At 40.9% G+C, this 27,434-nt stretch overlaps 1 protein-coding gene across 2 annotated transcripts in view; it reads left to right on the forward strand.

Moving 5' to 3' along the window:
- RBMS3 (RNA binding motif single stranded interacting protein 3) overlaps positions 1-27,434 on the forward strand; it is a 1,020,603-nt gene that overhangs the window by 337,734 nt on the left and 655,435 nt on the right. For both annotated transcript variants that reach the window (XM_077268961.1, XM_077268960.1), the window contains exon 3: positions 17,765-17,823. In XM_077268961.1, the coding sequence (XP_077125076.1) occupies positions 17,765-17,823 (59 nt within the window). The remainder of the gene's footprint in view (positions 1-17,764; positions 17,824-27,434) is intronic.

A 27,434-nucleotide genomic window follows, 5' to 3' on the forward strand; every position in this document is an offset into this window, starting at 1 on the left:
GGGGTCATTAAACCCTCACCAAGACCACCAGGGCGATCAGGATGAGCAGCGTGAAAGGCACGAATTAAATCGGCCGCATGCACATCAGAGGCAACCACCCAGGAATTATCCTCCTGACCATAGCCCTTCCACTTGACCAGATACTGAAGCCTCCGCCTGGAGAGACGAGAATCCAAGATCTTCTCCACCATGTACTCCAACTCGCCCTCAACCAACACCGGAGCAGGAGGCTCAACAGAAGGAACCACAGGTACAAATTACCGCCGCAACAAAGACCTATGGAACACGTTGTGAATGGCAAACGACACCGGAAGATCCAAGCGAAAGGACACAGGATTAAGGATTTCCAATATCTTGTAAGGACCAATGAAGCGAGGCTTAAATTTAGGAGAGGAGACCTTCATAGGAACAAATCGAGAAGACAGCCATACCAAATCCCCAACACGAAGTCGGGGACCCACACCACGGCGGCGGTTGGCAAAACGCTGAGCCTTCTCCTGTGACAACTTCAAGTTGTCCACCACATGATTCCAGATCCGCTGCAACCTATCCACCACGGAATCTACCCCAGGACAGTCAGAAGGCTCCACATGTCCCGAGGAAAAACGAGGATAGAAACCAGAGTTGCAAAAAAATGGTGAAACCAAAGTAGCGGAACTAACCCGATTATTAAGGGCAAACTCAGCCAACGGCAAGAAGGTCACCCAATCATCCTGATCTGCAGAAACAAAACACCTCAAATAAGCCTCCAGAGTCTGATTAGTTCGCTCTGTTTGTCCATTAGTCTGAGGATGAAAGGCAGACGAAAACGACAAATCAATGCCCATCTTAGCACAAAAGGATCGCCAGAACCTGGAAACAAACTGGGATCCTCTGTCAGACACAATATTCTCAGGAATGCCGTGTAAACGAACCACATTCTGAAAGAACAAAGGAACCAGATCAGAAGAGGAAGGCAGCTTAGGCAAAGATACCAAATGGACCATCTTGGAAAAGCGATCACATACCACCCAGATGACAGACATGCCCTGAGACACCGGAAGATCTGAAATGAAATCCATGGAAATGTGTGTCCAAGGCCTCTTCGGGACAGGCAAGGGCAAGAGCAACCCGCTGGCATGAGAACAGCAAGGCTTAGCTCGAGCACAAGTCCCACAGGACTGCACAAATGACCGCACATCCCGTGACAAGGAAGGCCACCAAAAGGACCTAGCCACCAGATCTCTGGTGCCAAAAATTCCCGGATGCCCTGCCAACACCGAGGAATGAACCTCGGAAATGACTCTGCTGGTCCACTTATCAGGAACAAACAGTCTGTCAGGTGGACAAGAGTCAGGTCTACCAGCCTGAAATCTCTGCATCACGCATCGCAAATCAGGAGAAATGGCTGACAAAATAACTCCCTCTTTAAGAATACCAACAGGTTCTGCGACTCCAGGAGAGTCAGGCACAAAGCTCCTTGAAAGAGCATCAGCCTTCACATTCTTTGAACCTGGTAAATACGAGACCACAAAGTCAAAACGGGAGAAAAACAATGACCAGCGGGCCTGTCTAGGATTCAGGCGTTTAGCAGACTCGAGATACATCAAATTTTTGTGATCAGTCAAGACCACCACACGATGCTTAGCACCCTCGAGTCAATGACGCCACTCCTCAAATGCCCACTTCATGGCCAGTAACTCCCGATTGCCAACATCATAATTCCGCTCAGTAGGCGAAAAATTCCTAGAGAAGGAAGCACATGGTCTCATTACAGAGCAACCAGGGCCTCTCTGCGACAAAATGGCCCCTGCCCCAATCTCAGAAGCATCCACTTCAACCTGAAAGGGAAGTGAGACATCAGGCTGGCACAAAACAGGCGCCGAAGTAAACCGGCGCTTCAACTCTTGAAAGGCTTCCACGGCTGCAGGAGCCCAGTTAGCAACATCAGAACCTTTCTTGGTCATATCCGTCAAAGGTTTAACAACGCTAGAAAAAATAGCGATAAAACGACGGTAGAAGTTAGCAAAACCCAAGAACTTCTGAAGACTCTTAACTGACGTGGGTTGAGTCCAATCATGAATAGCTCGGACCTTGACTGGGTCCATCTCCACCGCAGAAGGGGAAAAAATAAAACCCAAAAAGGGAACCTTCTGTACTCCAAAGAGACACTTTGAGCCCTTAACAAACAAAGCATTCTCACGCAAAACCTGAAACACCATCCTGACCTGCTCTACATGCGAGTCCCAATCATCAGAAAAAACCAGAATATCATCCAGATAAACAATCATAAATTTATCCAGATACTTCCGGAAAATATCATGCATAAAGGACTGAAACACTGAAGGAGCATTAGAGAGCCCGAAAGGCATCACCAAGTACTCAAAATGACCTTCGGGCGTATTAAATGCAGTTTTCCATTCATCTCCTTGCTTAATGCGCACAAGGTTGTACGCACCACGAAGATCTATCTTGGTGAACCACTTGGCACCTTTAATCCGGGCAAACAAGTCCGACAACAGAGGCAAAGGATACTGAAATTTAACAGTGATTTTATTCAGAAGCCGATAGTCAATACAAGGTCTCAAAGATCCGTCCTTCTTGGCCACAAAAAAGAATCCCGCACCAAGAGGGGAAGAGGATGGACGGATATGCCCCTTCTCCAGAGATTCCTTGATATACGAACGCATTGCGGTATGCTCAGGTACAGACAGATTAAATAATCTTCCCTTAGGAAATTTACTACCTGGAATCAAATCTATAGCGCAGTCACAGTCCCTATGAGGAGGAAGAGCACTGGACCTGGACTCGCTGAATACATCCTGGTAATCAGACAAATACTCAGGAACTTCCGAAGGAGTAGAGGAAGCAATAGACACCGGCGGGGAATCACCATGAATTCCCTGACAGCCCCAACTTGACACAGACATTGCCTTCCAATCCAAGACTGGATTATGGGTCTGTAACCATGGCAGACCCAAAACGACCAAATCATGCATTTTATGCAGAACAAGAAAACGAATCACCTCCCGATGTTCAGGAGTCATGCACATGGTTACCTGTGTTCAAAACTGCGGTTTATTTTCCGCCAATGGTGTAGCATCAATACCTCTAAGAGGGATAGGATTTACCAACGGCTCAAGAACAAAACCACAGCGCTTGGCAAACGACAGATCCATAAGACTCAGGGCAGCACCTGAATCCACAAACGCCATAACAGGGTAGGAGGACAATGAGCAAATTAAAGTCACAGACAAAATAAACTTAGGTTGCAAATTACCAATGGCGACAGGACTAACAACCCTAGTTAGGCGTTTAGAGCATGCTGATATAACATGTGTAGAATCACCACAGTAAAAACACAACCCATTCTGACGTCTATGATTTTTCCGTTCATTTCTAGTCTGAATTCTACCACATTGCATTAAATCAGGTGTTTGTTCAGACAACACCACCAGAGGATTCGCGGCTTTGCGCTCCCGCAAACGCCGGTCAATTTGAATAGCCAGCGCCATGGAATCATTCAGACCTGTAGGAATGGAGAAACCCACCATCACATTCTTAATGGCTTCAGAAAGGCCATTTCTGAAATTTGCGGCCAGAGCACATTCATTCCACTGAGTAAGCACGGACCATTTCCGAAATTTTTGGCAATACACTTCAGTTTCATCCTGACCCTGAGAAATAGCCAGCAAGGCTTTTTCTGCCTGAATTTCAAGATTGGGTTCCTCGTAAAGCAATCCGAGCGCCAGAAAAAACGCATCAATATTTGCCAATGCCGGATCTCCTGGCGCTAGCGAGAAGGCCCAATCCTGAGGGTCGCCCCGTAAGAAAGAGATAACAATTTTTACTTGCTGAGCTGAGTCTCCAGATGAACGGGGTCTCAGAGATAGAAACAATTTACAATTATTCCTGAAATTCCTAAACTTAAATCGGTCTCCAGAGAACAGTTCAGGAATAGGTATTTTAGGTTCAGACATTGGACTACTGGTAACAAAATCTTGTATGCCCTGCACACGAGCAGCAAGCTGATACACACTTGTAATCAAAGTCTGGACATTCATGTCTGCAGCAAGCACAAGCCACTCAGAGGTAAAGGGGAGGAAAAAAGAGAGGAAAGAAAAGAAAAAAAAAAAAAAACTCAGACTTTCCTTTCTTGTAATCCCACTTCTGCAATGCATTAAACATTCAACCTTGGCCTGGCATACTGTTATGACCCCAATGGCAGAGGGTCTCAAAAGTACATACCAAGTCTGCAAACACAAAAAACCAGCTCATAGGGCAGTGGTAACTGGGCTGACCATATATCTAATCCTAGCACCACAAATAGCAGCAGCCGGGGAACGTGCCTACGTTGGTTCTAGACGTCTCGCGCCAGCTGGAGAACTAACTAACCCTAGAAGGGAAAAGATAGACCTTTCTTGCCTCCAGAGAAAAGACCCCAAAAGTTGGATACAAGCCCCCAACAAATAATAACGGTGAGGTAAGGAGAAAAGACAAACGTAAGAATGAACTAGATATTTAGCAAAGAGAGGCCCACTGACTAATAGCAGAATATAGTAAGATGACTTATATGGTCAGCAAAAACCCTATCAAAATTTCCATGCTGGATATTCAAGAACCCCCGAACCGTCTAACGGCCCGGGGGGAGAACACCAGCCCCCTAGAGCTTCCAGCAAAATCAGGAATCACATTTAGTACAAGCTGGACAAAAAATAAGAGCCAAGCAAATAACCAAAAAACAAGGAAGCAGGACTTAGCTTAAATTTGCAAGATCCAAGACCAGCAGACAGGAGCAAACAGAAAGGAACTGATTACAATGATGCCAGGCACAGGACTGAGAAACCAGGAAGTTTATATAGCAACACCCCTGGACTAACGACCCAGGTGGGTGCCAAACTGAGGAAAGACAATCCCAGAGTCATATCACTAGTGACCACAAGAGGGAGCCAAAAAAGTCTAATTCACAACAGAGGTCACTGTGACAGCTTGAACTGCCGTGACCTCATCTCTTGCATTCTCCCATGGTCCTGAGGTAACAGGAGTTCATGCCGGCGAGCAAGCACAGACTCAGTGATGTCACCGCTAGTTACTGAGCCTCTGCCCTCTGATTCTCATTCATTCCCCAGTAGTTTACAGCCGGGTCGGTCACATTAGCACCGCTCCTGGTTGTAAACTATCTATCCCCCAGATATGGATTATGCCGAAGGACTGACTGAATTCTGGACATCTATGGGTATATTGTTGGTTTGTTATTTTTATTTTTTTACAGGAGTTTGAGGGTGTCGCTTGGATTACCAGTATAACAAAGATGGGAAACTTTGTGGTGTATGATTTTATTAAAAGACTTTATTCTTACTGTGTGGTGTGTTTAATTAACCCTTTACCAACTATAGGATTAGTAATGGATAGGTGTTTTATTGACACCTCGCCATTACTAACCCAGCTTAATGTCACCTTACAATAGGAAGGTGACATTAACCTCTCATTACCCCACTTGCCACTGCTACAGGGCAAGTGGGAAGAACCCGGCAAAGCTCCAGAATTGGCACATCTAATAGATGCACCTTCTCTGGGCAGCTGCGGGCTGCTGTTTTTAGGTTGGGGGGGCCATATCCATGGCCCCTTACCAGCCGGAGAATAGCAGCACACACCTGTGAGTTTTGCCGGGTTGGTTTAAAAACATAGGGGGGACCCCACATTGGGTTTTTCATTCATTCTCCCCTGTTCATGCTGCTCACCAGCACAGCAGGGGAGAATGGATGAAAGCCGCATTCAGCACCACATGCAGGGGAACAGCGCTTACATTAGTATTACTTCCCCTGCGGCCATCCGTGCACACGGAGGACAGTGTGCACTGTGTTCCGTGTGCACGTGTGTGGCACATTTTGTGGCCCATGTGTCCAGGTAAAAAAGGACATGTCTGCATGTTTTGCACACGGACACACGGTCCGTGAAAACATGCTGACATGTGCATAGACCCATTCATTTGAATGGGTCTACGTGTGTCGGTGTCTCCGGTATGTGAGAAAACTGTCACCACACGTACCGGAGACACTGATGCGTGAAACCGGCCTTACAGTTTGCTCTGCTGAAGATCTAACAGAGGCTAGTTGTTGAACTGTGTATAACTCTACCCACACCTCTGATTGGCAGCTGTGTACATTGTATATTGACAGAAAGCTGCTAATCATTGCTGGTTGTGTGGTTGGACTAGGAGGAACCAGGTCAATTGTCTTGTAGTGATAATCTCCGGCTGATAAAACACTGATTATATTGAAATAGTACAACACAGCCTAGCAAGTGTCACATCACTGTAAGCAGGGCCTGTACACCTACCTTCTGGTTCTCTCTGATTATCAAATAGCCTGATAACAGTGGGAGCATATTCTGAATCCGTTGTCTTGAACAAACATCTTGTCACACCATGCACGGAAGCATGAAGATCCAATGATGTCATCATGTAGCTGTGATGCTTTTGGCCAGGCAATTGCCCAACATATGCTAATGGTGGGGAAAAAGGTTACAGAATGAGAGATTGCTTCATTTTTCAATTTTCCCTATTTTGTGATTGATATTTTCTTAAAGGAAACCTGTATAATTCCAAAAGGCCCCCAAATTGCCAGTAGTATCTTTCAAATCTATATTCCTTCCAGTGTGTTCTGCTGAAAAACTCTGCTGATATGAGTAGCAACAACACTTTTATATCAATGCGTATAATATGCTAATTAGCCAAGACTAGACTGCTGGGCCTTCTATACCCCTTGATAACTCTCCTTGAGAAAATTGACGACTTAAATAGCGAAACATGCCTTGGTGACTTCATTTTCTATGGTAACAAACCTAACTTACTAAATCAATGGGTAAGGTGGTCTACCCTTTCAATTGCTAGCAAATTTATATGATGTCATTGTGGGTTTTTTTATTATTATGTCACCAGTTTAGAGATTCCACATATACCTAGTAGATATAATTTGATAACTGTTTACATGTATGCAATATATCAGCTATTGTTGCCTGTCTGTCTTTTTTGTACCTTGTATACACTATTTTTCTATTTAACTAAAAACTATTTTGTAACTAATAAAACATACTTTTTAAATGATTTACTCCAAGTTATTCTCCTTTTCTATACCCTTGACAAGTCTGACTCAAGGTGCTGTAATCATGTCCCCTCAGCAAGACTGACCTCTCTTTCACTGCTCTCCATCATAGCTTATGTGCAGAAGATGTCACCCAATATTCTGCACTAAAGCTATGAGGAGAAGGGGAAGTAATTATAGCTTCTGAGGTCAGGATGAATTTGGGGGTATAGATGCCCAATAGAATGTTCCTGGCTAATTAGCATATCATGAGTGGTGATGTGAAAGTGTTTTTGCTGCTCATATCAGCACGGCGTTGGAAAATCATACATTTGATTAAAATGCCAAAATATGACTCAGTAAGTTAGGAGTTTGTTTGGGGGCCTTGGATAATCTAATAGGTTCCCATAAAATATACACATTCAGACAGTGTTTTCTCATAAACTATTACTTGGGCATTGTCTGGTTTAGTGATATTATTTGTTTAAAAAGAACAAAAAAGTTTTGCATTGTGCTGTAGGTCTAGTAAGCAGTATTTTGTGGTGTGTTCTCTGACAACACGTTGTATATCATGTTCCCTTTCCACATAAATGAACTTCCTCGGCAGGCCTTGTACAAGGATACTCACAAAAGCAATCACTAAGAAGTTAGAAGGAAATGAAATAGGATTACTTTGTTTTCATGGCACATACTGCATTACGTGTCCGGCATATCTAAGAGCTGGACACGGGAAACATTTGTTTGGCTTTTTATAATAGAGTATATCAGGTAGACTGACATTATGTAATAATACCAAACAGTTTAATAGTAAATTATTTTATGTACCACTTACAGTACTACAACAATTAATTCCTTAAATGAAAATGTCATTCAGAATGCACATGTGCCTTGGCTTATCTCTGATAATCACAACTTTTTAGGAAAGGAAATTCAATATTTTTAGTCTAAGGTCTCATATAAATGATTTGCTTATATGAATTCTTTGCCCTTTGAAACTAATACATTTAGCTGTTTATATCAGCTACAAAAAGAGTTGTGACTATTCATCAGCCGATTGAAGGTGCAACCGGGCACCAGGAGTAAAGGTACCTTCACACTAAACAACATCGCTAGCGATCCGTGACGTTGCAGCGTCCTGGCTAGCGATATCGTTTAGTTTGACACGCAGCAGCGATCAGGATCCTGCTGTGATATCGCTGGTCGTTGAACAAAGTTCAGAACTTTATTTGGTCATCAGACCGGCGTGTATCGTCGTGTTTGACACCAAAAGCAACGATACCAGCAATGTTTTACACTGGTAACCAGGGTAAACATCGGGTTACTAAGCGCAGGGCCCGCTTAGTAACCCGATGTTTACCCTGGTTACCAGTGTAAAATGTAAAAAAAACAAACACTACATACTCACCTTCGCATCCCCCGGCGTCCGCTTCCCACACTGACTGAGCGCCGTAAAGTGAAAGTACAGCACAGCGGTGACATCACCGCTCTGCTGTTAGGGCCGGGGCTCACACAGTGCAGGAAGCGGACGGCGAGGGACGCGAATGTAAGTATATAGTGTTTGTTTTTTTACATTTTACGCTGGTAATCAGGGTAAACATCGGGTTACTAAGCGTGGCCCTGCGCTTGGCAACCCGATGTTTACCTTGGTTACCCGGGGACCTCGGCATCGTTGGTCGCTGGAGAGCGGTCTGTGTGACAGCTCTCCAGCGACCAAACAGCAACGCTGCAGCGATCGGCATCGTTGTCGCTATCGCTGCAGCGTCGCTTAATGTGAAGGTACCTTAACACAGCTCCCTATATAGGGGAATGACCATAAATTTGACTGGAAAATCCTCTCTCACACGTGCACTTTATTTTCTGGTGACATCTTGTTAATTGTTTTATCTCTACTTACATCTCATCCAAATATTTCTCATGTTCTAAATGAATTGTCTATAATGTTTGGAATGAAATCTTGATAAATCTGAACCTTTCTACTTAAGATTCATATTCCTTATCATATAAATAAATTAATTCAGATTATTGTCACAGATTTACAGCAACAGAGAGGTGCCAGAAGACAGCAGCATCTGATTTCTCATACTCCTGCACTGTTTAGAAGCACTTCAACTTCATATTAAGCTGTGAAGGTTTGTTTTAGCAGTGCAGAGGTTAATCTACTCAGTTGAGAGCTCCTGGAAGCTTTCCTGCATTAAAGCTCTCAGCTGTTCACTGTTAGTCACTCCAATCTCCAATATAATCTGGACCCTGGCAAGCACTCATTGCCAGAGCTAGCGTATGCTGCATGGTTAGGAGATGGAGGTTTGTGGTTGTTGTTTGAGAAGGCATTTGGTGGATTTATCTGAGACTGGTGAGACTTACCTCTGGTGCCAGCACTGTTTCAGAGCTGACAATGGCTCTCTGAAGATCTCATGTGACATAATGATCTCTGTGATCAATGAGGGGGTGCTTCACTCTTCCCTCCTTCAGACTTAACCAACATCTAGAGGAAGTGAAAGCTGTGGCTGATCTGATTTTGTCTGAGGAGTTGTAAGTAAACCAGCGGCTGATTGGCAGCAGGGCTGACATGACATAACAATGTCTCACAAGCCCGAGGAGAGAGAGTGTTGACACCAATGCAATGGCGCCAGCACCAGAGGTGAGTTTAGGTGTTATTATTTTATAAGGGGGAAAAATAGTGATTAAGAAGGGGCTGTCTTAGTGGTAACCAACCCCTTTGAAGAGAAACCATACATTTTTTTCATAAATAGTAAACAGAAAAATAAGAAACTTTGCAATATAGCTTATCACAGAAATCTTCTTCTTTCTCCTCCTTGACTGATCTTTTATTCTCAAAATTTTCAATTTACAGGCAAAATCTGTGTTCAAAGAACACAGATTTTCCTATTTCTGAAATAAGCAATAACAGCTGGTGCCCATAAATTTATAAGGAGAAGAAAGGGGGAAGGAGGAGAGAGGAACTAGAGGCAGACACAGACATTCTGCTGCAAGTTCTCCTGAAAAAACGGTTTCAATTTAATGATATTTTCACACTGTCACCCCTACTGTGAACCTTTAAAAGAAAATCCAGATACATTTGCTATACTTTCCCTTATTTTTCAAAATATAAGACACTTTATGGCAAAAATATACTCTTGTTAAAAAAATTCAGCATCTTAGTTCTTAGGCAGGGTGCATTCAAAATAGGCTTTTTTCACAATGAAGTATAAAATATGTCCCATATTTCTCATTGCTGCCTTTTCACTTTTTTATATTGCTCTTCTGCCTACACACATGAATATTCAAGCATTCTGTACTCACTGATGTGCAGATCATCTGGAGTAAGACCCTCCGCCTGAGAGTAGCATGCAGTTAATTGACTGGGTCTAATTCCTACACACTGCCCCCATAAACCATTTCTTTGCTAGAGTGGAAATTTTACACCCTTCTGTTGCACCCTCCACTCTTGCCTCTATATTAGAAGTCTTTGTAGTCAGAAAATACAGATGTGACCATTTGCACAGCATATAGGGATCTCTGTCGGAATTCTTTGAATGGTCTTCAACTTCTTTCTAAAATGTATGCTTTTCTAGTGTCTCCAATGCTTTTGATTATAGAGCTTTTCCCCATTGTTAATTAATTTCTATACATGTACTGTACAAGTATGTTGTCAAATACAGACTTTTCAGCATGTGATAAAATAACAAGAGTTATTTTATGTTCTTTCACTCTGGCAAATAGCAACTATCCAGCTTAGCCACAAAGAATCATATGCCCAATCAAGTGAAATTGTAGCTATATAAATACAAAATTACTAAATTTGCATGGTAAACACTTTAAGAAAAAAATCAAAGCTGCAAAATTGTAATTTTTAGGCAGCAAATTCTCCCCCAAAATAAAAATAAATCAAAAAGTTGTTTGTGCCCACAAATAGTATCAGTGAAACCTATAGCTCCTAAGATGGAAAAATCCATTATGGATCTTAAAAACAGTAATACAAACCATTTATTATTTTTAAAGTAGTACAATAAAAAATAAAAACTCTAAATAGATTAGAAAAAAAATATTCGTTCTTTTCCATCTGCATGTTTTAGTTCTGGCAACTATGGTTGAATTGCTAACGGACCGTTTCATTATTTTCGCATATTAGTCTGTTCTCTTGTACATCATATTCTCTTTTTTTTGGTTGTCTTTATTGACCCTAACAGTTGTCATTTATATGTTCTCAATTTATGTGAATTTATGCTGCTACACAGAAAAATATTTACTGACAATTCTTTCCATTGGAAATTATTCCTTTACGAGAATTCAATCATAATCATTCCAAAAAAGTTATTCCTAAATTGTGCTCTGCATGGACACAGAATTACAATTTATCAAAATCTTTGGTGCATGGGCACAGTTTGGGGGCTACCCAGTAGATCTCCTAACACCAGGAGGTTTGCCAACAAGACATTTTACCTTCACTACAGTATTTAGATTTAGACATAGGGAAACAGACTAAACCTTAATCCTATACGTGCCTTTATGGCAGTCTAAGACTCTCTACGAAGAAGTGTGTGGCAATGTTGAGTGCCTGTTGACCAGTATTTCCAGATTTATACATACAATTATCTGTTCTATAAAACGACTGGCACACTGACTCCTTAGGAGACATGAACCCTATTCAACATATTTGAAAACCCCCAGACGGCTTGAATATATGCCAAGATAAGTAAATGTACAGTTACATATAGAAAACTGTAAACAAAGAATATCATTAATTGAAATAATATTGAACGTTAGTGTAAACTGAGACTATCTTTTCTATCAGTGTCATTTGAGATCACAACTGCCTTTTACATTCATTGACTGAAGCTGAACACTAAAAGCTAATTACTACATGTATTGCTTGGATGTCTGCCATAACTTAAGACTGGATTTATCTTATTGGCATGAACTTTCTGTCAGCAAGTCTTATAAGTTATATTCCCATGTCAAAACATTACAGGTTGCATCAGATTAATAGACATTATCCAACTACTAAGTACAGAATGCAATCTAAGAACCTGAACATAAAAAATATACAGTATGCAGTACCTGTAGGAAAAATTAAACTTTGATCTATTGTAAAAAAAAAAATAAGGCTATATTCACATGTTGCATATTTTTATATTTATTCCTGCAGGTTTTTACTGACCTAGCCATCAGAATGAGATTATTTAAATTCATTTTTTCTGTCTGTGTGTGTTTATTTATTTTTACTACTGCATTAGTAATGGAGGTGTCTTACTGAAACCTCTCCATTACTAATCCCTCAAAATATTATACCAATTGCCACAGCACCAGGGCAATTGGAAAGAGCTGAGGCTAAGCACCAGAATTGGTGAATCAAATATGATGCGCCACTTCTAGTGAGGCTGCTGGCTGATATTTGTAGGTTGGGAATGACTGAATAACCATGGACATTCCCAGCTTATTAATATAAGCCAGCAGCTGTCTGCTTTCCCTAGCTGGTTATTAAAAGTAGGGGGGACCTCAGGCCGTTATTTTCTTTTATGTATTTATCATTAAAGGACATAGGGATCCCCTATTTTTAATCACCAGTCAAGTGAAAGCGGACAGCTGTGAGATGGTCTTATTATTCTGGGAAAGGGCCAATGTCCATGGACCTTCCCAACCTATTAATATCAGCTTCTAGCTATCTGCTTTGCTTTTGCTAGTTATTAAAAATGGAGGGTCCTAAAAATGATTTGGGTTCCAACCTATTTTTAATAACCAGCTAAGGCAAAGCAGACAGCTGGGGACTGACTTTCATAGGCTGGGAAGGGCCGTGGATATTGTCCCCTTCCCAGCCTAATAAGACCAGTTCTTAGCAGCACCTGAAATAACTCATTAGATGCACCAATTCTGGTGCTTAGCCTCAGCTTTTAACAATTGCCCTGGTGTGTTGGAAATTTGGGTAATGCGATTGTGGGGTTGATATCAGCATTGTAATGTCCACTGACATCAATCTTATAAGTTAGTAATAGAGAGGCATCTATCTGACACCCCATTACTAACCCAGTAAGTAAAAAGAGAAGAAAACACACAGAAAAAAATCTTTGTTTGAAAAAAAAGGTGAGGTGAGATGTAAGTAGCATACATGTCCCACCCATCATGTCCACATGTAGCATAATGTCCAGAGTTGTATATACTGTTAACAGGGCTGGTTGAGACCGGCCGGTCCGAAGGCACCTCCAGAGTTCCCTTTGCAGGTGGAAATCTGTGCCTACCTTCTAGCGCCTGTGTGTTGTAGTACTTCCCTGCTGAGCACCACGGGATAGTCCTCACAACTGTTGTGTCTGTTTCTGATGTACTTTCTCACAACTTATATCTGTTCTGATGTTCTTCTCCGTCCCACAGATGATATGGCTAGTACGCACCCGTATGACGGGTAGGCCTGGAGTTCTTCAGGGACCCTAGTGATGCCCCTCTCCCACAGTTGCCCCCTATGTCTGCTTAGGTGATTTAGGTGAGACAGCCAACCTATAATTAACTGTCCTGCTGTTGGTTTGAAGTAATGCTTGGAGCCCAATACTTCCTCGGCGTTCTGGCCACCGGCTACACGCCTCAGTAGGATGTTGCCTCGATCTTATGGCACGACTCCTACTGGTGTTATCTCCTTTTTGCTGTGATCTCGTTTCTCACTCTCCACAATAAACCTCGCTTCTTGTCCTTTCTTGAGATACCGCCGCAATGTCGTGCAGGCGCAGTTCCTTAACGCTCTGTCTTGTTCGCTAGGCCTCTGTCAGGATCCCACCCCTGACAGTGACCCCCCTGAATCTTTCCCCTGCAACACCCCCTGCCACAGGATGTTGCCTGGTTCCAACCCAGTCAGCTTCTCCCTAACTTCCTATCCAACCCCCAGTTTTACGAGATTGTGAGGAGTGGCCTAATACATAGTACCCTTTAGTCCCCCTGGAGGCCAGACTGTGAAGTGTATTGGTGTCTGTGATACCTGGTCAGGTGAACTCCTTAAGTGCCATCAGACGTACCATCACTCCCCTTAGTGGCGGAGCAACAGTACTGCAACGACCAGGACTCTGGGGTGCTGCATAGTTACATTAAGTCATTCTATATTTATATATGCTACTTATTATCTATGTTGGGATTATTGTTAGATGACTGTTATTATGAGATGTGTGGCTAAGGCTGGTTTCACATTTGCATTCAGGAGGGCTGCGGATGGCTGCGTACTTCCTCCCTGAAGCTTCGCCTACGCTCCTCCTACTGCTGCAGTAGGCAGAGCATTGGCGGAAATTCAGGGAGGAAGAAGGGAGGAAGTACGCAGCCATCCGCAGCCCTCCTGAATACAAATGTGAGCCTAGCCTCAACTATTTTTTCTTGTGTCCATGCCACCCAATGTGTAAATTATACTATTGTTCCTGTAGTTTTTATATCATGTATTATCTATCTTATATTAGTGTTTAAATAACATTTACATTTTATTATACTCTTTGATCACATTGGTCATTAATAGTAGCTGTAGGTTTATATCCTTTGTTGTGAAGGGACCTCCCTTTAATCGCATGAGGAAATATTTTAAGTTTTCATGACCAAGAGAAAAGTTCGATTTCAGCAGCTACATAGTAAGAAAGGGTGAGAAATTATTTACTGTGACTCAGAGGCCGATAACTATTTAAGTACTTCTATTATGAAAAAAACATGTGTGCTCAATCTAGCAATAATGAAACACTTAAAGGGGTTGTCTGGGCTATTAACCCCCTTAATACAAAATCATGTACATTTATGTGATTGCAGGGGTTCCCATGTGTGGAGAGGTATCAGGAGTTAAGCTCTTTCCAGACTTGTCAAATGGAGGCTACATAGCCGGAAACTGTGTCAAATAGCAGCAGCCATAGCTGAACTCTGACCACTGCTGTTATCCGTTTAAATGTCACTGTCAATATCAGACATTGGCATTTAAATGGAACACATGTCTTCATGAACATTGGTTCCCATCAGCCCACCATGATGAGATTGCAGAACACAAATAGTTTACCACAGCAGCTAGTGGCCTACTGAAGGTCCATGTGGCTGCCCTCCTAGACGTCCTGTGAAGTCCAGCCACAGACTAAACATATAGGTCATATATGACTATAGTCATAGGTGACTGCAATTTACACTGTATACTTCAATACTGAAGTATTGCAGTAAATAGTATAAATGATCAAACAGTTGTAGTTTCAATTCCCCTAAGAGGAAAAAAAGAATAAACAAATTGTTTTAAAAAATACAAAAAAAGTTGAAAAATATAAAAAATTTGAACCACCCACCTTTTGTTTTATTAAAAAACAGGAAAAAAAATAAACATATACACCACTTTCGTAAAAGTCCAACCTATAAAAATATAAAATTTATTCACTTATACAGTAGTTGCTATAACAAGGAAAAAAAAATCTAATCTGCAAAATTGTGTAATTTTGGTCATGCCTCCTCCTTAATAAATGCAGTACAAAATGATCAAAATGTTTTATTGAAGCCAAATTGGTACCGTATTTTCCGCTTTGTAAGACGCAGTTTATTTCCCCAAAATTTGGGGGGGAAATGGGGGTGCGTCTTACAAAGCGGATATACCGCTTATGTTACTGGCTGGGATGAGGGGGTGTCCACCGCCGTGGTTGTCCGCCACCACTGCCATCGCTGCTGCAGTTGTCAGCCACCGCTGCCGCCCGCCACCGCTGCCGCAGTTGTCCGCTGCTGCCCCAGGTGATGCTGGAGGCTCCGGTGCTGTGGGGGGCTCTGGCAACATTTTGTGAAAGACCAGAACCCCCCGGCAGTTCGTCCATGCTTTCCTGTATGACTGACTCCGGGAAAATGGCTGCCGGAATCTCGGGAGATGAGATTTCAGGGCTGAGATCTCATCTCTCGAGATCCCGGCGGCCATTTTCCCGAAGTCCACCACACAGGAAAGAATGGATGAACTGCCGGGGGCTCTGGCCTTTCACAAAATGTCGCCAGAGCCCCCCGCAGCACCGGAGACAGCCCTGCAGCACCGGAGACAGCCCTGCAGCACCAGGGCCCCCTGCATCACCGGAGACAGCCCTGCAGCACTGGAGACAGCCCTGAAGCACCAGAGCCCCCTGCAGCACCGGAGCCCCCCTGCAGCACCGGAGCCCCCTGCAGCACCCCTCATCCCAACCTGCAGCACAGGAGCCCCCCTGCAGCACAGGAGCCCCCCTGCAGACCCCCTCATCCCAGCCTGCAGCAATGCTCCACTCCTGCCTCCAGCAACGACCCTGGGATCCTGATCCACCGCAGCCACAACCCCTGGTAAGCAATAAGACGCATGGATTATAAGAAGCCCCCCAATTTATTAAAAAAAAATTTTCCTATTTTTCTTCTCAAAATTTGGGGTGCGTCTTATAATCCAGAGCGTCTTACAAAGCGAAAAATACGGTATATAAAAAATGTCAGCTTCTCACACACACAAAAAAGAAAACCTCTTACATAGCTCTATGGATAAAAAAATAAAATGTTACAGGTCTCAGAAAATGGTGATACAAACAAAAAAATGTTCTTCCGGGAAAAAAGTCTGTAAATTTTGTGTCACCTACTGACCAAGAAAATCATAAATCAGAGTCATTTTACCACAGTATTAGCGTGTAAAAACAAAGCCCAAAAGACCATGATAGAGTTGCATTTTTTCCACAATTTCACCACACTTGGAATTTTCAGCCTGTTGCATGCTGAAATAAAAATGCTATCCAAAACTGCAGATTGTCCTACAAGAAAATCAAATCTTCATATGGCTATGTCTTGCGTTTTGGCTCTTGAAAGAAGAGGAGAAAAAACAAACAAAAGCAAAAAGCTAAAAAATCATCCAGTACTTAGGAAGTTAATGACTTTGACTTAGAGAAAATTACCATTATCACATTGATAGGTGTCCGAAACCCCCATTGATCAGCTTAAATGAATAAAACATCCATTTTTTTCAGCCATTCTTTCATGACTCAACATTTTTTTTCATTTATTCACCATAGATAAAAAATACTTTCATTTTTGATAAGACACATTAATAAACCAGTACCTTAATCAGAATAAATGTGTTTCCAAACATGTTCAACTTTTAAACATATACTGTATATATTTGGCTATGTTCACACGCTCAGTATTTGGGCAGTATATGATGTCAGTATTTGTAAGCCAAAATCAGGGGCGGAACAATCAGAGGGAAAGTATAATAAAAGTACGACACCACTTCTGTATTTTTCACCCACGCTTGGTTTTGGCTTATAGATACTAATGCAAAATACTGACCAAATACTGAATGTGTTAGTATATTGAAAAGTTAAAAATGTACTATATCATTACTTGCTTTGTGCTATCTAGGGTTAATACCAAAGTTATTTATTTCGGTAGCACATCTGGTATTAAGACCTTCACCGATTTGATATTGATGACTTATCCTAAGATCAAGACCCCCTTTAACATACCCTTTAAGTGTATACTGCTGTAAATAATTATTTTTGCTGATAGTACTATACAACGATGACTAAATGATTTGTAATAATAATAATAATAATAATTCCTCTGGAAATATTTCTCCATCTGCAGCAAAATTGTATATTATCTCATGAACATACTAAAGAAGGTGTGGATAAATAGAGGAGAGTGAAGAATTACATTTTTAAGACAATGCTGACATAAGCATGCAGCAAATATTTAGCAGCAATGAATGAATTTCTGTTCATTGTTTACAGGTATGGGAAGATTGTATCGACTAAGGCAATCTTGGACAAAAACACAAATCAATGCAAAGGTATGTAAAAGGATTTCTTTGAAAACGCTGGGTTCCTACTACTTGATTGAACAACAATCTGTTCCGGATTAAGTTGTGCTGATTATAGAAATGTAAAACTGTTCAGCATGGTATATCTCTAGGGTTTAGCATGGTATTTCTTGGCATGTGACCAATGCGGTTTGCATAGAAAGCTCTATGGTTTCTCATATTTAAGAATTCTGTATATTTTCTTGTGCTTTTGCTCCAGGCTAGGTATTGAATTCTAGTGTGAAATCGGAATTGTTTGCAGTACTGGTAGAATGCTTTGCATTATTATATATTATACTACTTTCCAATTATTATTACTATTTTATTTTTATTTTTTGGGGGGGAGGCGAGTTATATTTTCTGTCTGCCTGTATTTTTTCACCACTTTTCCAAAACAGAAATATTGTTTCCTATTAGCATTTTTTTGACAGCTTCACAGGAGTGCACTGCCTCCATATCTCCAGGCTTCCTGTTTGCCAGAAGGCGGTGTGCGCACCATCATTATTGCCACATATACTCTGCGCTCTCCTGTGCTGCAGGCAAAAGCAGCTTTGCCTCTTCAGTATTGGATCTGGTCAACTTCGGAACAATGTTTGTAAGGTCTATGGGAAAGCACTACTTTCCTTGCGAGGGAAGCAGCCGGAACCCGTGATAGACTGCAGGGGTGGCCGGTAACTTAGAAAACAAGCAATAAGCAAGACTATTAACAATCTTTGAAATTTTGAGGATATGAATTTTAATAATAAGTAAATTGAAAAATGGCTTTTTCTACACGTACTTTGCAATTTTTCACCATTTCTGATAATGAGAATAAGTCTTTAAGGCATTTTTGTTAGAAAGCTTGAAGAAATAATTTCATATGATGAAATTGAAAAATTGTTACCTTCTTATTTAGTCTCCTCAAAAGAAAAATGAGCACAGCCATTTGTATTTTCCATCTTAATATGTTCTTATTGTGAGTAGCATGTAGCCAATATTGGCCCCAAATAGGGCTGTACTATAAGAAGAGATTACTAAAACAACACTACTTTGGTATCTGTAATTTCCAAACTGCTATAGTTTAATGTTTTGTTTAAGCACTTGTCATCAATATTGCTAACCTAATGTACCAAACCCTAGTTAGTACACATCATAGAAATATTGCTACCTACTATGGCGAACCCTAACTAGTAGGCATCATAGCGATATTACTACCTACCATACCAAACCCTAACTAGTAGACATCATACCAAAATTGCTACCTACTATACCAAACACTAACTAGTAGGCATCTTAGCAATATTGCTACCTACTATACCAAACCCTAACTAGTAGTCATCTTAGCAATATTGATACCTTCTATACCAAACCCTAACTAGTAGACATCATACCAAAATTGCTACCGACTATACCAAACACTAACTAGTAGGCATCTTAGCAATATAGCTATCTACAGTACTATACCAAACCCTAACTAGTAGTCATCTTAGCAATATTGCTACCTACTATACCAAACCATAATTAGTAGGCATCTTAGCAATATTGCAACCTATTATACCAAACCATAACTAGTAGGCATCATAGCAATATTGCTACCTACTATACCAATCACTAACTAGCAGGCATCATTGTGAAAGGGTTAGTAAGCTTGTGACCTACTGTACCAGTTTCTTAACTACAGAACCTGTTGCGTCTGCACATTTAAATTGATGATTATACCAAGGCCGCTTCAGGAAGGTAATAGCTTAATGAATCTACATAACGTTTGTCCCTGAAACCAATTATCATCCATGATTTCCATTAAACCCTTAAAAGAGAGGCATTCAAAATGTGAGCCTCAATCATTCTTATTGTCACTTAAAACTAGAATGGGACTCTATATATTAATGACAGTATCCCCAAACTCTAAAGAATTTTGCAGGATAATCTTTCAAAAAACATCAGAAAATGACTTTTGACATAGGTGGTCTAAAAGTAATTCTACAAGTTATTTCGGGAATTCCAAGTCAAAATATGGCACAGTTAAAATGTCCTATCACTTGGCATTTGATTGTTAGGAGTTAAATTTCAAGGGGCTTTAAGATTTTTATGTCTTTGTGTAAAACAGGTTCCCCATTAATAAGCTGATACCAGTAAATGGGTAATCCAGTTATCAGTACTTGTGGGGTAACCTAGAGGTAATGCTTCCCTAGCTGCACCATCTGAGGAAACAAAAAGCACATGGTACCAGCTGAAATAATGAAATGTTATTAGAATGAATGACCATATTGGTTCCTCCATTGAGTCTGTTTTTATGGTTGCTCTCTATACCAGCTCTTTCCTAGAGTTCCTCAACAAGAAATCCCTTTAAAGTGTTAAAATTCCAGAATTTTTAAAAGTAATGTATAATGACAATGTTTCCCATGGAAGAAACAGAAGTTTTTACACCCCTAACACAGATGATGAAGCTGAATCTTGTAGCTCCTACACAGTTATCACTCTTTAGCGGAGTCAATTCAAAACATGAAATATATATTTGTTGCTAATGTTTAGTATGAAGTTACTTCTTTCATTACAAGCAGCAAAGGCTTGATGTAAAATATTGTAGAAATGTCAAGTACTTAAATATATCTATTGACAAGGCAACTTATGAGAAGAAAATAAAACACTACTGAAAATGGCACATCAAGAGGTTTCTAATCCCTGTGAACAGCTACGGGAAAAAATAAGTAGGTTTCTAATATCAAAACACTATTTCATAATTTGAAAAGATTACCTGAAGTAACCAAAGGCATTTTACAGAATATAAGGAGCAATATCATTTCCACCGTTGACCTTTGTTTTGTGGAGAGCGTCTGCATTATACATATATTTTGATATAATAAATTTGCGAGACGTAGGAATAGATTGCATGGAATTGTTCTAGACGCACATAGTAAGAGGTGCGGTGCTTGATCTGGCAGCAGTTCTTAAGTTGCTTTCATATCTTTGGGTGCTGACAGAATGAATAATCTATGCCTACTGGATAGGGAATAGAAGGAAGTTAAAATGCCAAACATATAGGCACATTTCAGCGAATGTGAATTACTATCATCTACATCTGTCCCCACTGACTGGTTAATTATGTGCATGCAGGTTTACTTGCAGTTGAATGAATACTTATTGCCATCTATATTCCATCCTGATCTTCCATTGTGTATCATAAAGCAAACTGAGCAGCCAGAGAATCATTATATTTGTCAAACAAAATATGCTGCAAGTAACATATATTTACTGTTCAATCTTCAGGTCGGGGTCATTCATCCATGTCGAAGTGCCTCTTTGAGCTTTGCTGAATAATGTAACCCGTTTTGTTTGCAGAATGGTCAGTTTCTGGTGAATAAGTGTGATCTACAGTGCAATTTAAAGTTCTTTCTGTTATAGTTTTTTTCTGTTATATGTTCATAGATTAATATTGGTGCTACATTTAGACTATCATTATGCCGGTGTTCCTAAATAAAGACTGAACTGGTAGATTTAGAAGCTGAAATACCCAATGGTAATAACTGCTTGTCAAATATTCCTTGTGCCCAACAGCAACACAGTGCACTCAGTATTGTATGGTGTCCATTCAAACAAATGGTTGACCACATACTACATGCTACATGGTTGTAATGAGTTCTACAAAGTAGGATCTGTCTGCAATCGTTCTCCATAAAGCTCAATTGTGGAAGTTGCTGAGCAAACCTAACGCAAAACCTTCATACGGCTTATGGAAAAGAGGATGTTCAAGACTACATTTATGGCTGTTAAACAGTAAGCAGCAAATGTTACCCTCTGTAGCAAAAATATAGAGGCTTGACCCCTTCAATGAAATATTGCATTGCTGCCCATAATTTTAGACAAATTTAGAGAAAATTATGGCCAGCAAGGTGACTCAGTGGTTAGCACTGTTGCTTTTGCAGCTCTGTGATCCTGGGTTCAAATCCCAAAATCTGCAAGGAATTTGTACGTTCTCCCTGTGTTTGCATGGGTATACTTCAGTTTCTTCTCAAATAATTACTGATAGGGAATTTAGATTGTGAGCCCCAATGAGGAAAGTGATGATAATGTCTGTAAAGCGCTGTTGAATTAATGGCACTACATAAGTGAGTAAAAACAAACAACATAAATTGATATGAATAAACCTCGACCACAAAGGAAGGACCAAATAAATTAGACTACCTGAAACTTAGAGTACATGAATAATCTACTCATTACATCAATATTTATCTAGAAAACCCCTTCCTAAACCAGCAGAATTATAAGATGGTAACTAGTGATGAACAGATCGATCGGTGGAGGATCAAGTTCAAATCTAATTGCTTGAAATTTGTCATTTCATGCAAATTTGATCACTTTCAGATTCCATTTGCAATTCATAAAAAAAAAACATTTTCCATACTCAAGAAACATCTTAGAGCTGGCTAATTCAGCTTTGCCTGGCCGAGCGGGCTTCCCTATAATGTTAAGAACAGCAACTAGGGTATCACATCCTAGTTTTTCTAGCATATATAATACCTTGTTCAGTGATGATCAGCACCACTAGGTGATCAGAAGTGTTGAGCGATACCTTCCGATATGCAAAGGTATCGGTATCGGATTGGATCGGCCAATATCCCAAAAATATTGGATATCGCCGATACCCGATACCAATGCATATCAATGGGACACAAAATATCGGAATGGTTCCCAGGGTCTGAAGGAGAGGAAACTCTCCTTCAGGCCCTGGGATCCATATTCATGTATAAAATAAAGAATAAAAATAAAAAATATTGATATACTCACCCCTCTGACGGCCCCGGCTCTCACCGGTCCAAGCGTCTGCCTCCGTTCCTAAGAATGCAGAGTGAAGGACCTTCGATGATGTCACGGCTTGTGATTGGTTGCGTGACCGCTCATGTGACCGCTCACTCGACCAATCACAAGCTGCGACGTCATTGAAGGTCATTCACTCCCTGCATTCTTAGGAACGGAGGCACCGGTAAGCGCCAGGGTCCGCCGGAGGGGTGAGTATATCAATATTTTTTATTTTTATTTTTTATTTTTTACATGAATATGGATCCCAGGCCCTGAAGGAGAGTCTCCTCTCCTCCAGACCCTGGGAACCATAAGCACCGCACACTTCCGATTCCGATTTCCGATATCGCAAAAATATCGGAACTCGGTATCGGAATTCCGATACAGAAAATATCGGCCGATACCCGATATTTGCAGTATCGGAATGCTCAACACTAGTGATCAGCCATCAGTGGTTCCCAGTTGGGCACAGGACTAGTGATATGTATGACAAAGCTGACAGATCATATTGAAATGATATATTTTATTATTATTTTCTTTCCCTCCTCTCCTTTTGCCATTACTCGAATCGTCGGGGGGAGATTTGTCGAAACAGTAATTTGGAATTTCAAATGATCTGCTCAACTTTAATAGTAACCCATACAGCAAACTTGAACTCAGGGGATATTACTACTAAACTCTTCATCTTCAGTACTAAACCCTACAAAAATATTAGTTATTATCCACTAAACCACTGACCATCGAGGATATTACTAGAGCTACTATTAATAAACCTCAAAACCATATTATTCAGCGAGGACCAGTCATCCGGCGAAAAGTAACCAGTTTTTGCGTTTATATAATTTCTGCTGCTCCCCTGAGTATTTTTCTTTTTTTTTTTTGAAAATCTGCCATACAGGTTCCAGAGATATTGGCCATTTTTGTTAATACTAATGTTTATGGGCTTTATCAAGAGAGCATTGCTTATGGGATTCTTTTGGAGTGTGTCTTTAAGGTGCTTTGAATTACCAACCTGTGTGCCACACCCCCTTGGTAAAAACCAGAAAAATTAGCACTAAATAAAAGGTCCCATATGTTTGGAACTGTATGCAGATTAAATAAAAAATAAAAAAATCCAAGGGAGCCTATCACCATGAAAATGCAGTCCAATCTTCTGGTTCCATGTTATTGAACATGGGTAGCTGACCAGATGGATATATTGTCCATAAATAGAAAGAGGCAGCACTCACTGTTCCTGGTGAAATTCTTTATTCAGTAGTCCTCACCTTTGGACCCATAGAAGGTCACACAGGGCAAAACGGTCGAAGCCCGCATTTGTCTGCACGTTTCCCGTCGCCATGTATGCACGCTACTGAATAAAGGATTGCACCAGGAACAGTGAGTGTTGCCTTTTTTTCTTAGCAAGCACCCGAATTTTCATTTCTTCATGGATTACAAAAATGCTATTGCATCAGTCAAGAATATACCAGCACACTGCTTTTAGTGCTGGTACTCATCTCTCCTTGCTGGCTCAAATTGATATATTGTTTTGTGAAAAAAAAAATTCAAAGTGACCTGTTTTTTCATAATTTAGCTTTTGGTCAAGTGTTATCAGTTACTGCCAGCTTTCTCTCTATAGATATTTATACAAAGAACGCTGTCAATCACTGATTGGGTCCAGTGGGTGGGCCTAAAATCACAGCATGTGCAGACGTTAACATGATTAAAACAAGAGAGATACTGAATCTTCTCTCAAAAACCTATATATCCAACTACCAGGGTTGCCAAATTTACTTTTTTTATGAATAACTTACTAAAAAATCACAGAAAGACAGCATTTTTACAGACACATTGGAAAACCATAATAAATCATCATGATTGTAAGTGACACAAGTCTGCAGTCCAAAATTCTGATATGAAAATATTAGTTGCATTCACTGTAGTCTGTAAAATGATGATACAGTGGCATGTAAAAGTTTGGCACCCTTAGTTAAAATTACTGTTATTGTGAACAGTTAAGGAAGTTGAAATGATCTCTAAAAGGCCTAATGTTAAAGATGACTCATTTCCTTTGTATTTTAGACAAATATATCTATCTAGATAGATACATTGTCATTTTTTACCTTTTAAAAATTACAAAAAGCAAAATGGGCCAAAACAAATAATTGGGCACCTATAGAGATTTGTGTGCTTAGATAATTTTGACAATAATAATATAGCACAAGTGGAATAATAAAACTTAACTTTTACTCATAAATATAGATAAAAGAGAATAAAGTCACCCAAAATATGATAAAAATTGGGGTACAGTCTGATGCAAAAAACCTAAGAGACTGAATAGCCCCAAATAGGATTCCAAACTCCGCATATAGCAACACCTGCGGAATATAGATGGCCCAAGGTACGATATACAAATCTGCTGCAAGAAAAATTATATGTAACTAGCAGCATGAATGCACATACACTTGGTTGCACAAAAGATAATTAATCATCTTTAAACAATGGTGGCACATAAAACAAAAACGTGCCAAATAATAAACAGATATATAGTACTGGAAAAGGAACAATCTCACCAATTCCAACGGTGCGAGCACAGGAGCGCTGAATAGTCCCCGGTCAGGAGTACATCCAGAAATTTGATGGGAAATGACAATGCCCTGTCAATCCCTATGGGGCTACTGATAAGCTATCCCCAAAGCTCCTGCCCTTACAAGGGCAGTCCACAACTACCCCTGCACACACATGCCCTGCACTCTCCCTGTGTCATTGTCCCAACGCGTTTCTTCCAAGCTAATTCATCAGGGGACTGGCTTGTATGAGGAGATAAAGTGCCTTGTGCTATGCTAGGGGACGAAGAGTCCTGCCACCCTCTGTGCTATCTTGCTATCTAGATAATTTTGACCAATATTTCAGACCTTAATTAGCTTGTTCACTATCATTGTTAGGAAAGCCAGGTATGGAAAATTTCCCAGCTTTATAAAAGCTGAGCCTCCTCTAAACTTGTGCCAAAAATGAGCAGTTATGGGTTCTTCTAAGAAGCTGCCTAGCACTCTGAAAATGAAAATAGTAGAGGCCCAATGTTAGGTGTTGAGTTCCCTCCGCTGCACAGGGGAATCTCGAACCATATCCTCTGCAGTCTCCCATTCTTCCCCATCCGCAGTGGAGTCTGCTAAGCAGAAAAGTCGGTACCAGCGTCTGGCTCAAGCTGATACTGTGTTTCTGGTTACAGCTGCTACCCCAGGTTCAGCCTAAGTAACCAGCATTGATCAGCGGCGAACAGGCGTTCCTGGGACTAAGTCCTGCTTTTCGTCTACTGAGCATGCCCGTGGGACAACCTCTCATTGGAGGTCGGAGGTCTCATGCTCAGGTCCTGTAGCATCTTCGATTGGACCACTAGGAAGGTCCCGGAAGGATACATCTATAAAAGGCTTGCATGGCTAGTATAAAACTGAACTCGTGTGTGTGTGGATGTTTGATTGTTCGGGTGAAAGCTCCTAATCATTCCCCTCCCTAACATTGTTGCTTGTACTTGGGTGATTGAGCTAACTAGTGCCAGACTATGCCATTCATCACTAGGCACAAGTATACTGCGTCATATCAGCAGCGGCTGTCAGTGTGATGCCATGTGCAATTAGTGCGCTTTCCAGACCCTAGTTAGGGTGGATAGTGGCATCCACCATAGCGGTGCTAAATCTGTAGCATAGTTTCTCCCTGGTGCCATAGTTGCAGCACCAAGCACTTGTGGGTCTAGAGGGACTCTAATCCTGTATCCTTGGGGTAGAGTCCTGTGACTATACACTAGCACTTATGTTGCCTAGCTCTGTGAGCTTTAAAAGGCTACAGCATTTATATTCCGGGGTGGTGCAATACTGTGAGTCCACTTCTGTTCACACTGGGTGACATTTAACCCACGTTTGTTCATCTATTATACCACCATATAGTGTCTGCCATTACCGGGCAGCAGGTATCATCACTGCATGGTGGACCTGGGCTGCGAACGCACCTTATTACTACCTTTCTATTATTTGGTGCGTTCAGCCAGCCCTAACAACCACAAAGTAGGAAAAGGATATAAGTCAACAGCAAAGCATTTTCAAGTTATCGTCTCCCCAGTTCGAAATGTAATTAAGAAATGGCAATTAACATGAACAGTGGAGGTCAAGATAATGTCTGGAAGACGAAGCAAAATTTCAGTGAGAGTTGTTTGTAGGATTGATAGAGTGGCAAATCAAAATCCCCGCTTGACTGCAAAAGACCTTCAGAAAGATTTAACAAACTCTGGAGTTGTGGTACATTGTTGTACTGTTCAGAGACACCTGCACAAATATGGCCTTCATGGAAGATTCATCAATAGAAAGTCTTTCCTGCATCCTCACCATGAATATCAGTGTCAGAAATATGCAAAAGAACGTCTAAATAAGCCTGATGCATTTTGGAAACTATTTGGCCACAATGATCAAAGGTATTTGTAGAGGAAAAAAGTGCAAAGAATTTCAGTAAAAGAACATCTTGCCAATCATTAAGCATGGGGGTGGATAAATCATGTTTTGGCGTTGTGTTGCAGCCAATGGTATGGGGAACATTTCACATGTAGAGGGAAGCATGAACTCAATGAAATTTCAACAAATTTTTGATGGAAACATGACACCATCTGTAAAAAAAAAAGCCAAAGTTGAAAAGAGGATGGCTGCTACAACTGGATAATGATCTGAAACATACATGAAAATCCACAATAGACTACCTCAAAAGGAGCAAGCAGAAGGTTTTACAATGGCCCTCACAGTCCCCTGATCTAAACATCATTGAAAATCTGTGGCTGGAACTCAAAATTGCAGTGCATGAAAGAT

This window comes from Ranitomeya variabilis, chromosome 6, assembly GCF_051348905.1.
Source record: "Ranitomeya variabilis isolate aRanVar5 chromosome 6, aRanVar5.hap1, whole genome shotgun sequence".
In the NCBI taxonomy this organism is placed as follows: domain Eukaryota; kingdom Metazoa; phylum Chordata; class Amphibia; order Anura; family Dendrobatidae; genus Ranitomeya; species Ranitomeya variabilis.